Below are 12,716 nucleotides of genomic sequence, written 5' to 3'. Positions count from 1 at the left end.
AGTAAAACAGACATCATCAAGTCGCTTTGCTGCCTCTTTATGTTATGTTTTAGGATTGGACTTGTTGTTATCACTCAGGCTGACTTTATCTAATCTTTTTGTCAGATTGAGGTGAAGCTTTCCATGAAGTTCACCGGCAGAGAGTTCAGTTTGAAGCGAATGCCTTCCAGGAAGCAGTCTGGCGTCTTTGGAGTGAAAATCAACGCAGTAACAAAGTGAGTAGCTGTTATGTGTTGACTGTCATTGTTATCTATTTGTAAGAGTTAACATGTTTCATTATGTCAGTATATGTGAAAGTTTGTTTGTTTTTGGCGTAACACCAGGACCCTAAAGGTGAAGCACCAAAGGGGATTTTTTTCATTTTGTCATTCACGCCAGAAACATGCCAAACTACCTTATGTGGAAAAAGCTTATTTGACTGTAACTAAAAAACAAAAGGAAAGAAGCTAGACCGCCACAAGTCAGAACAGATTGATGCAAATGTGGTCTTTAAAAACATTAGTACTGGTGATAAAGTAAATAGATTCAGCTGTGGTCTGATTTACATGCCCTGTTTCTACGATCTGTGGAATTCTTAGTAGCTGTAACCTTGTTTTTGTGCCACTGTGTCATTAATAGGCGAGAACGCTCCAAGGTCCCGCTCATTGTCCGCCAGTGTGTAGAGGAGATTGAGCGACGGGGCATGGACGAAGTTGGGATTTACAGAGTATCTGGTGTCGCAACTGACATTCAGGCGCTGAAGGCTGCCTTTGATTCAAGTGAGTTCACTTTAAACTTGGGAAACAGAGACAGCTGTTTTAGAACAAATATACTTGATGTGAAGACAAATGTAAGAAAAGAGTCCTGAGAAATCGACTTCCACCCTGCTCAGTATTTTTTTTTTTTTTTTTCCTCAAAGCTCTTGTACTCCTTGGTATATACTGACCGATGTCTCATTTGTCTTGCAGACAACAAGGACGTGGCTCTCATGATGCGGGAGATGGACGTAAACGCCATCGCGGGAACACTGAAGCTGTATTTCCGTGAGCTGCCGGAGCCTCTTTTCACTGATGAGTTGTACCCAAACTTTGCTGGAGGCATTGGTTAGTCACCACCTCATGTTTAACTCACCCCTACAGCATCTTTGTTGGTCAGGAGGAGATACATTTGTTGTTTTTGTCACCAGAATATTCATATGTGCATCTGCCTTACAGCTCTTTCTGACAGTGTGGCCAAGGAGAGCTGTATGGTCAACCTTCTGCTGTCCCTACCGGAGCCTAATCTGTTGACTTTTCTCTTCCTGCTTGACCACTTGAAAAGGTAAACAGCTTTCATTAAATCTGTTATAGCACGTACCGAGTTATCAAAATAGAAGACACTTTAAGAACATTAAACAAGACTGTCAAATCTTCAAAGAATTACATTTATATATCAAGGGTTTTTTTGCCTCTTAGGGCCATTTTTTGTGAAAAGAGTACTGAGAAAGCAGAATATGATCATGAGCTCTGAATAGTGTTGTAAGCAGCTGAAATCAGTTTATTCTGTAGGGTAGCTGGACATGTAGCCTTAAACATAGGGTTAAAGTAGAGCCAATGATTCTTCACATCAGAAAAGCCCCACAGACATGGTTCTTGGTGGTACTTGATCTTTGTGATTTTCTGGGAACCCTGAGGTAGACTCAGAACTTCCGTAAGCGAATTTATCTCATCTGGCCTGGGAAAATCTTGGAATCTCCCAGGAGGTACTAGAAAACATTGCTGCCCAGAAGGACATTCGGAATATCCTGTTTACCCTGCTGCCTCACAAACAGATGAAGATGGGTGGATGTTTCATAGTTTAGTTAAATATGAATTTTGTGTGGTAAAAGATGGTTATGGTAACTAATTTGAATGTAATTGTTTGCACACTTTTGATACAGAATCAATTTGCTGACATCGCTTTTTACCTCATCTCTTGCATTTACATTTTATACCTTTTGGTGAAGATGTGCTGTTTAGTTAGGATTTTGCTAAACTAATTTTTTTTTTTTACATCATTCTTATAGGGTGGCTGAAAATGAAATCATCAATAAGATGTCTTTGCACAACATAGCCACCGTCTTTGGCCCCAATTTGCTTCGGCCGTCTGAAAAAGACAGCAAACTCTCAAGCAGCTCGCAGCCAATCTCCATGAACGACTGCTGGTCCCTAGAGGTCATGGCTCAGGTAAAACCCGTGATGAGTGAAACTGCAGCGTTTAGAGAGCCCGTATGGGTCTGATCCCTTCTTCGTGTGTCTCCATAGGTCCAAGTCCTTCTCTACTTCCTTCAGCTTGACAGCATTCCCACACCTGACAGCAAACGTCAGAGCCTTCTCTTCTCTACTGAAGTATAACAGCGACGTCCCGCTGTGAGGAAGAAGCTTAGCTGCTTCAACAGGTGGACGCTGCTGGTTTCCTATTCATGTAACCACCAGGGGGAGCCTTCGACCCACTGAAAACTGGAAACAGCCACCATGAGCAAAGCCATTTCTCCTGGAGCTATAATGACCATGCCCTGTTCTGTTTAAGCTTACCTGCTGTGTCAGTAAAAAGCATCTGATTATGATGTGTGGACAAAATATATGATTTCTTTTTTTAATTTACATTTTTAAAAGCAATATTAGAATACGATATGTTAATGTTTACCCCCGCTCTGTTTGGTCACTGTGCACATCAGCTCCATATCCATAGGGGATGACTTCTGCTGGATTTTATAAGATGTGGGGTGGATGGACTTTTTCAGACTTATATTTTTGAAGTCTAAATATATTTTTGTTTTTTGTAGATCTGTTTGACTTGGTTTCAAGCTCACCTGTGCCAATGTTTCCCTGCTGACGATCAGTAGAACATTTCAGTTATCCTAATGTTTACACACTCTGAATTTTGTACAGAATTTAAAACGTATAAGACTGAAAACTGTAGTTAAGATGCAGCAACATGCAGGCATGTTGACCTCAACACTGTTTTCTGTGCTATACAGTTTGTGTAGTGACCTTTTACAGGTTCTTCTGGTGGAGTCCGGGCCAACTTTCATGTACATACCAATTCTTTTTGGAGGAGGTACAGAGAAGTGAAAGGAAAAATCATTCCAGAAAAAGCCCTTTTTTTCCACCCATGGAATGTATACTGTGCTGTGTGTTAATTTCACACTTGTCTTTTTACCCATAATTCATGCATCCACTTTTTTTGGTTAGATTCTTTCTGAACTGATGTATTCAGCTGGAATCTATATATATATATATATATATATATATATATATATATATATATATATATATATATATATATATATATATATATATATATATGAGTTACTTTCTGCATTCCTTCTCTGTAGTCTTCCACCTTTATATAACAAAAACCACACTGCTGTAGAAATGAGAGCACTTGGGAATGATATGATGATCTGGAGCACCAAACATTTCCCAGTAGGATCCTTGAAGCATAGTGATGCACTCATGTATTGAGAGTTATTAATAAGTTTATCATTGACATGCTGTACCTAGTGTAAGTTAAAGCTCTGTGAAAAAAAACACTGTGTATTCACATTTTTCCAAATCATTTTAAGTATTTAAACTTGTTAGCACAAAGTCTAAAGGCTTTTGATTCATGTGAAATAAGCAATAACTTTTAGGATGACCAGTGTGATATGTAAATAAATACTTGGCAGTATTAAACTCTTCTTGTGTCCTTTTTCAGTATACAGTGTCATCAGGATAAGGGGTTTATTCCTCTTTAATGAATGAAATGTACTGAACTGAGCCTAAACCACATTCAAGAGTATGAAATGTTTTCACTGAAAATTAGATTAGTGAAAACAGGAGCGAACATCCAAATCAGGCTCAATTTATAGTTTTCCAGAGACCGGATTTGTGGCTGGGTCCCTGTCTATGTTTATATTCTGATACTTTTCCGCCCGCATAAATAGTGTGATAATACTTGAGGTTTCAGATATATTTCAAACTAGTCTTAGAGATTAAAAGAGGATAAGCATTCATCCAAATGGTTTTCCAGTTTCTTCATTTTAAATTAAATCGTGTAAAGTCGTTAATTTGGTTACAAATTAACCACATTTGGTTAATTAGATACATATATATTTATATTAATTTGGTTACAAATTAACCACATATTTGCTTATGGTGGAGGCAGTGGAGTGTCCCTCCTGCGGGTGATGCTGAGGTGATCCAACACGGGGAGGGGGCAGAGGCTCATGCGGCGGCTGCTGCCAACAGAAGGGAGCCGACATCCGAAACCGGTGCTGCCCGCTGCCGTAACACGTTGTGGGCTAGGCAGACTGTTAGCGACCGCAAATGGATGCCTATCGGGCCCTAACCTGCCAAGCTGGGAGATAAGGAGAACCTTAGGTAGGAATATTTCTGCAGTTAAGTGGAGGGGCGCTGTCTTTTTGCCGGCTATGCTAACATTGTTAGCTTAATAATAGCATTAGCGACATAATTGTTGATATTTCTTGCTGGCAGCGCGGTGAAATTAACAGACTGAAAAGAAACGCAGGCACCTACGCCGAGGTCACATGAACAACCAAGCCTAGTTTTCTTAGTTGTGTTGGCTTAACTACTGCTTGAAATGTTGTTTTAACCCTTACACCCGATTTTGGATAAGCTGTCAAGCTAACGAGCGTGCTTTGAGTCATCTCATAAATAATTTCACAATAAGTAGATTGCCAAGTAGTCTCGGCGGGGGGCATTCGTACAGTAGTTTCATGTGTGCCAGTAAAACCAGAGCTATTGTTAAATCGAGATTTTCCCTCAAAATAAAGTTGCCGTTATGCTTTGTTAACTGTTAAATAGTGTTTTAAATATGTCCTGATTTTTGCTGCAGAACATTTTTCATTAGCTAAAAGTATCTGCAGTTAAAAAAAAATACATCTTGTGTCTGCGTGCATTATACCTCATGTCATCTTTAACTGTTATTTTCACTCGTCTGTTGACATTTTCGATAGTAGCTGTTGAGGGGTGTGCTTACGTGTCTAGGTTGGTGCTTTAGTTTTGAAAGGCAAAGCAGGAAGTTTACTAACTGCCTGCCTGACAGTACAGCTAACTAGCTAGCTAGGTTATGTCAATAATTTTAAGATGCTATTTGTTTTTCCTAGGGTAGTACAAATGTTCATTTATTCCGTAGTGTGGGCAGATTGTTTTTCCCTAAAATAAAATGGCTAAATGACATACGTGTACATTTCACACGTCGTATTAGGGCTGACGTTTGTGTTGCTGTTTCAGAGGAGTCAACACTACTGATATCTCAGCTTGTCTTTTGGTTGACCATGCTGTTTCAAAGATGTGACTTATTCGTATACTCCATTTATTGAAAATTAGATACATATATATTTATATGTAAAACCAGGTGTCCACAGATGTCTCTCAACTTTTGTCAACAGTTTGGAGAGATCAATATACCACAGTCTCCTCATGAGATTAGTTTCCAGAAGATAGTAAAGGGGAAATATAGCTTTGTGGTCTCTGGCCGATGAATGATTTGTCTTTGAGAATAGAACAAAAACACATTTTGGGGAAATCTCAGTCTTGGAGACTTTCTTCTCTAGTGGCACCGAACACAGAAAATGTACGACTAGTTAATCAGTTAAGCGGTTACTTTTAACGTGCTCTGTGGCACTTATAAATATGCTGAGCAGGCCCAAGGACACAGAGTTTGTGGCAGGATTCAAGTAACACCGGATTTACCCGTCTTTGAAAGAGGGTCCACCGCTGGGAGAAGAGCTCACATGGTTAGTGGTTAAACATGGACTGTGACCAAACTGATAACTGGATTTAGATATACGAGTAAGATGTTAGTCAGCAGTTCTGGATATTGTGGTTACACCACATAGTTGTTGGCTGTGATTCTTTGTGCATCAGTGCTATGTGGTGGTGAAGGGAAAACAAAACAAAACAGAGGAGCCGCTCTTTCTCAGGTGACTGAAAGTGTCACTGCAGGAGGTGATCAGACTGACTCAGTAACAGCAGTGTACAGGAGAACGGTATTATTGTATGGGTGCAGTACATAAATACCCCTTTGCATAGATGAATGTGCATTTGACAGCTGAGTGCAAAAACCATAAGCACTCACTAGTCTATAGATTTAAAGATTTAAATAGTTAAAGCTTTGTCATAAGATGGTTCATTCCTGTTTGGCATTAATAACCAGACATTTTTTTAAGTCAAATTTGAGGTTTGAAAAAGTCTGTGTCTCAACTGGACTGATCTCTGCTTGTCTTTGTAAACAGTCACCCTTGCAGGGTCGACATTTCTTTTCTTCTTCTTTTTCTTGGGAGACCCCACCACAGGAAGCTGATGTTATGGCAAGGAAGTGCCTCCCCGCAGTTAAAGAAAGAGCGCAGGGAAGGGTTATTTACTAGACCACTGTGCTTTCCCCCCCACCTCTTTCTCAAACACTGTTTCTTCTTTGTCTCAAGCTCATGTTTTTGTGCAACCCTGGATCAGATCCAGTGCACTTATTGACAGCGAAATCAACTACAACAGCTCTGTTAATTTGAAATAATGGGAACTTGCCCCTTGGCTTATCTCAGCTTTAATTGCATGGTTTACAGTGAGCTTTGCACCTTTATGCATTTATAGAGCTTGAAAAGAAAAGCGTCTGGACTTCTTTAAGTTGCTTGAAGACGTTTCACCTCTCATCCGAGAAGCTTCTTCAGTTCCAAGGTCAAATGGTGGAGCGTCCCAGATTTAAGCCCTATGAGAGTGTCCCTCAAGAACCTACAAAGGACCCCCTAATTACACAAGCCAAGGTGTGAAAACAGGTGTAGCTCACAATCAACCAAGGTTTAGAGTGAACTCATTGTGAAACCTAGCCCCACCCTATCATGTGATTTACTGAGATCAAATGGCCCAGGAAGTGAGTGGGCGTTAAGGTGTCTGGGAAGTCATAAGCCACCGCTTCTGTTCAAAAATGGTTGTTCACAGTGGACATAGATGGCTTCTTTCACTCCCCCATCTATGTCCACTGTGAAGGACCATCTTTGAACAGAAGTGGTGGCTTACAACATCAACTGTCTGCCATCTATAATCCAGTTTTGAGATCCTTTCCCAGACCCTTTAACGTCCACTCACATCCTGGGCCATTTGATCTCAGTAAATCACGATAGGGTAGGGCTAGGTTTCACAATGAGTTCACTCTAAACCTTGGTTGATTGTGACCTACACCCGTTTTCACACCTTGGCTCGGTGTGAAACGGGTGATTAGGTTGAGATCATTAGGGGGTCCTTTGTAGGCTCTTGAGGGACACTCCCATAGGGCTTAAATCTGGGACTCTCCACCATTTGACCTTGGAACTGAAGAAGCTTCTCGGATGAGAGGTGAAACGTCTTCAAGCAACTTAAAGAAGTCCAGACGCTTTTCTTTCCAAGCTTCCTAGACTACAATGACCTGAATGACTGAGAACATTCACAGACATATTTATACATTTATAAATATTTTCTTTCAACAGCATCCTGATCAAAATAGGCACCTTTATTACATTTAAACTGATGTCATTTTGTATTTCATAGATTCTGAATGTCAGTTCAGCAGTCACCCTTCCTCCACTGTAAACTTGTGCTGTTAACAGTCAAAAGCCTGGCTAATATTTAAGACGTGTCTGCCAGTTTCAGGCAAACATTGTGGACTTTGGCCTTTTCATTCTGTGCTGTTTGTTAAATATTTGAGCTGTATTTAAACCGGTTGTGCTCAATGTAAGTTTAGCCACCCGGCAGCCGTCTTCAAAATGCCTCCAGGCAGGTATTTGAGCAGTTATTTTGAAGCACCTATGTGACTGAATGGGTAGAGAGCCATAGTTGTAATTTCAGTGGTTACAGGGACATAACTGTATGAATAGAAGAAACAAAGAAGTAGTAGAAATAGTGACACTAAAATCATGCTTAAAAGGCTTAAAAAGCTTTTTATATTTGCACAATGCATTCATAGAATAAAAGGATGTTACATGAGCCAACATGAAGAGTGTCTCTGCCCATCCTAAAAAAAAAAAAAGGTAGCATCTGAGAGAAATGTTTATGGTGAGGGAGTTGGCTTATGAGGTTCAGTTACTTTACTCAGCCACTTAAATGCCAAATTGTCAACTGTGCTAATTGGCGTGTTTTGCAGTAAAATAGACTTGCGTTTCTCATATCACAGTCTCTTCATTTTCCATTGTAAGTTCTGGTACATAAGGACATGTCTGGAACTGTAAAGTCTTGCATTGCATGTGCTCTAAAGCATGGTGCTGCTTCAGATGATAAAAAAAATTAGTGGAAACACGCTCTCAATACAACTGGCAGTGCACGCTGCTCTGCTTCTTTGTTGGACTTTAAATAACCAAAATACCTCCATATTATCAAATTCTTCTCAACAGTGTTCTTGTCTTTTGAAACGTGGGGTATCTGGTTGTTGCTGTTGCTTGACTGTTCATTAAGATCCTCTATTGCCCTTTTGTCTTTTTATCTTGCTTTCACTGTTTTAAATTGTTGGGAAACAACCCAGCAATAGAGGGGAAATTTATGGTTCAACGGCTGTGACGCATTGGCAGTCAGTTTGCAGCTACAGACTGCCTCCCTGCCTATCTGCAGAGATCTTCTGCTATCAGATGGGAGCATGGTCAAAAATATGTGGTACACACATCAGTCTGTAGGCTAATCTTGTTTGAGCTGTTGTTGGTCCATCAGCCAGCACTGTAGAAGAGCAAAGTTATATAGGATTTTTAAGACTAATATTGATATTGGGTGAATTAAGAATATAGAATATTGGATTTTTTTTTTCCTTTGACACACAAATCAAACAGATTTTTGTAACATTTGTTATATGTAGTTACTTATTTACTTGTTCTTGCTCTGCCCAAGTGTGCCCAACAGCTGCCTGTTTCCTATGTGGCATTGCTAAAAAGGGAGTTCCAGAGTGACCCCTGGTGGACATTCTGTGCAACATCAACACTCATGGTTGAAGGGTGTTTCTCTATTGTCTCCTGCTTAGTGGCCTTTATAAATTCTGAAATTCCAAACTCTAATGAGTGGCTGATATGTTTTTCTTTTTATCTGTTGATTGGCTCTCGGGGTGAGGGGCAGGGGAGACGCTTCTTTTGTGTTACAGAACTCTCCCATAGATTTTTATTCAGGATTCACTGTCTCCTCTTATCTAATGTCCCTTATTTAAACACGTTGTTATACTATGAACACTCAGTCCAACAATGTAGAGTCAGCAGGAGTGTTGTTTGTTAGGCGAGGTTGTTTGTGATACTGTAATTGATCACAGATGCTGGTGTAGGAATGTGGAAAACACACCGGGTTTTTGCTATTTTATATATATGTTTTTTTCTACAAATTTAACCAAGTTAGAGTGATGTGTGTGGTGCATGTTGAAGAGCATACTGTTTTCAAGAGTGGGAGAGTGAAAGAAAAGGCTGCTGACTCTGCCCTATTTAGCTGCTCTGTTGGTCCCCAGCCTGTGCTCCCATGTCTATTCAGACCCAGTGAAAAAGGGTTGTGCTCCAGCTAGCAGCTCTCTGTTTCAGACATCTGCATTCAAAAACATTCAGCTATTCAGAAAACTGGCTGCTTGTTGAGTGCACGCTTGGGAGAAAAAACAGAGCTCAATTATAATGTGAGCACAGAACAAACAGTGCTGTGAAAAAGTATTTGCCCCCTTCCTGTTTTCTTATTTATTTATTGATTGATTGATTGCATATAAGTCACACTTAATTGTTTCAGATCATCAAATACATTTTAATATCAGACAAAGATAACATGAGTAAATACAAAGTGAATTTTTTATTTATTTATTTATTTTTTTCATTTCAGAAGATTTTTTTTATTGAATGATGATACACAGTGAACGTTTATCATGAAGGATGGTAAACAATGAAAGGATGACATATGTGTTTTGTTTTTTTTTTTGTTTTGTTTTTTGGCCTGTCCCGTTTGGCTCTTTTGCCATCAGAATTGTTGTCTAAAGGCAAAGAAAGATGCCCAACGGATTTACTTTACCAAACTGACCATCCCAGCCTTGCCGTAATGGTCCATTTGATTCACCTTTTATTGTTTATTTTATTTTCACTTACTGAATACGGGACAGACTTGACTGGGGGAAAGAAGGGGAGAAAGAAAGAGGGAACGAGAAACAGCTGAGAAGAGGGACGGGGGAGAAGGGCAAAAGACAAAAACCAACAGAACGGGCAGAGAAAAAAAAAATGCATATATCAATCACCTGGATCACCTGCTGAGAAAGAAAAAAGAAAGCAAGCAGAAGAGAACAAGAGTAATAGAATAAACAACATCACAATGATATATGGGAATATGACAGTAAATACTAAATGTTAAACATTATTGTGCAGCACATAAGATCAACAGAACACAGTGTGCTTTGAGGTAGGAGCCAAAAAGGGTGTAGTTTGTGGGTGTGATCACCTGTGTGTACACCTGTGAGCATGGACGCGCTTGTTTTTTGTTTTTTAAAAGGTTCCTTCATGTAATAATCTGCTAGAGGGTGTGGGGGGGCCACAGCCCCGTCACACCAGGGCGTGAAGCAGGTGTGGAGGAGATCAAAACTCCAGACATCCAGAGGCCCCCAGAACACAAGAGACCAAGGAAGACCAACAGAGGGGCAGCTGCGCCACTGTCCCAGAAAGAGCTGAGGAGAGTCCCAGATGAGGGCTCACTCAGCAGCCGCGGAGCAGAAGCCAGGGGGAGTTGCAGTGACGCGCCCGTGAGCTCCGCCGGCAGCCAGCTGCGCCTGAGTGACCGAGCCCCAGGCCGAGAGGCCGGGGGCACCCCACCTCCGAAGTGGCCCGAGCGAGCCCCAGGCTCCAGGCCCCGATAAGCGGCCGCCAAGGAGTGAGCCGGTGTGTACCTGGACGCCCACCCCCAGACACAAAGAACCACCAACGCACCGATGTCTGAGGGGGTCCGCCACTGGCAGGGGAAGTGGTGGTAGGGGGAGATAGGCCTCCAAACCTTGGAGGGCCTGAGATGTCCCCAGAGAGGTGGCGCCTGACACCCAACCTGACATATAGACACAGACATACAGGCACACACAGATACAAACATCCATTCCCACCCTCATGCTCTCATATGCACTTACTCCACACTCAACCAACGTGGAGACAGACATAAAGAGACGCTGTACACACGATCACACTCCCCAAGCGTACTCTACAAACCGGGTCTAGGTGCCCCCGCCCCTGGAGGGGGGAACTGCACCCAGACCCAGGTGGTGTTTCCGTTTTCCCTGCGGTGGGGGGAGGCAGACCGCCCCAACTCCGCAGCAGCAGGAAGGCTCCACACTCCAGACCGCAGTCGGACGGCCAACTCCTCCTCCTAGTCCTAGCCCCCCTGCTCCAGCAGGTCGCAGAGAATGGGGGTGAGAGAAGACTCCAAACCTCCCTCCACCCGCTCATTGTAATGTTGATGCATGTGTGTTCTAAGGTGCATTTAAAACCCAGGAGGGCTTGGAGCTACCTGCCAGAGAGCAGCAGGTAAGCGCATGGTCCCTCCTGCTAGCCCTCAATGTCTACGTGTATTTAAAATTGAGAGGTGGGCAACGATGCCAGGGGTGGGGTGTACACCCTGATGGTACTTTGGACTCCGTGTATCGTGCCCACCCCCAAGATCCTATATGTATGTGTAATGAGAGTGTGAGTAATGTGAATGTCTAAGTTGTGGGATAAAATTGAGGCAGAGGCAGCCAGAAGGGGACGGGGGGGGGGTAGCCTCCTCTGTGTGAATTTTTAAGTAACAGTTTAATTTATTAAAGAAAGTTATCCAAACCTACCCGTGTCTATGCGAAAAAGCAATTGGCACTTTAACCTAATAACTGATTGTGTCACCTTGAGGAGCAAGAACTGGAACAGGATTTTGGCCCACTCAAACTTTCCAAAAGGTTCAACCTTTGTGTCGTCAGTCCACATGATATTTTCCCAAAAAGTCTTGGGGATCATTAAGATGGTTTTTGGCAATGTTTCTTCCCCTTGGAACTGAGATATATATATATATATATATATATATATATATATATATATATATATATATATATATATATATATATATATATATATATATATATATATATTAGGGGTGCAACGATACACAAAATTCACGGTTCGGTTCGATACTTTGGTGTCACGGTTCGATATTTTTTCGATACAAAAAAATGTTCATGCATTTTTAATTTGTCATTTATTAAAATTATAAATATATATTTTAACTCAAAAGTACAGTTTTTAAATTTAACCCTAACCCTTGTGCGTGTTTTTTATTTTGACAGCGAATGCAGAAATTCTTTTGTCCATGAAACCATAAAGCTGCACTTTCTTTTTGCCTTATAGTCTGATTTGTCATAACTTCTCCGTTTTGTGGTAAGCTTTTCTTTGGCTGTCACTTCTTCACCCTGACCTGTCTTATTTGGCTCAGCAGAACTGAAATGCTTTTACACGCTCACTCACATAGGCTCAGCGATTCTCTGCGCGATCAACCTCTCACATGTTTAAGCTTGCTGCGGGAGATTTCACTTGTCATGTTTGCATAGTAAGCTAACGATTAATAAGACGATGTCAGAGGAATTGGTGCACAAATTATCATCACTCACAGATCAGTGCTGTCGCTCTCTATACACAGTTCGCACGATTGCAAAGTGAAAGCAAAAAAACAAGCGCAAATTCAAACGCGACTTCAATATGTCACATATTGACAGTGGCTCACCGATGCCAATGACATAATTACCCA

The 12,716-nt window shown here is 41.3% G+C and overlaps 2 protein-coding genes across 3 annotated transcripts in view; both read left to right on the top strand.

Annotated features, from left to right (window-relative positions):
- The window catches only part of LOC146657028 (breakpoint cluster region protein), a 31,572-nt gene extending 27,909 nt beyond the window's left edge, over positions 1 to 3,663 (top strand). Inside the window, exons 18-23 of the mRNA XM_085424834.1 lie at positions 106 to 215; positions 619 to 758; positions 948 to 1,082; positions 1,194 to 1,299; positions 2,024 to 2,183; positions 2,262 to 3,663. Of these exons, the coding sequence (XP_085280960.1) occupies positions 106 to 215; positions 619 to 758; positions 948 to 1,082; positions 1,194 to 1,299; positions 2,024 to 2,183; positions 2,262 to 2,351 (741 nt within the window). The 3' untranslated portion in view covers positions 2,352 to 3,663. The remainder of the gene's footprint in view (positions 1 to 105; positions 216 to 618; positions 759 to 947; positions 1,083 to 1,193; positions 1,300 to 2,023; positions 2,184 to 2,261) is intronic.
- A 512-nt stretch (positions 3,664 to 4,175) lies between these two features.
- The window catches only part of specc1la (sperm antigen with calponin homology and coiled-coil domains 1-like a), a 30,162-nt gene continuing 21,621 nt past the window's right edge, over positions 4,176 to 12,716 (top strand). For both annotated transcript variants that reach the window (XM_085424831.1, XM_085424832.1), the window contains exon 1: positions 4,176 to 4,361. The gene's annotated coding sequence lies outside the window, so the exon portion shown is untranslated. The remainder of the gene's footprint in view (positions 4,362 to 12,716) is intronic.

This window comes from Rhamphochromis longiceps, linkage group LG12, assembly GCF_057381845.1.
Source record: "Rhamphochromis longiceps isolate RC_006_pf linkage group LG12, R_longiceps_female_GT1.1, whole genome shotgun sequence".
Classification (NCBI taxonomy): Eukaryota; Metazoa; Chordata; class Actinopteri; order Cichliformes; family Cichlidae; genus Rhamphochromis; species Rhamphochromis longiceps.
Note: the sequence above shows the minus strand (reverse complement) of the source record. Positions and strands in the feature narration are given on the sequence as shown.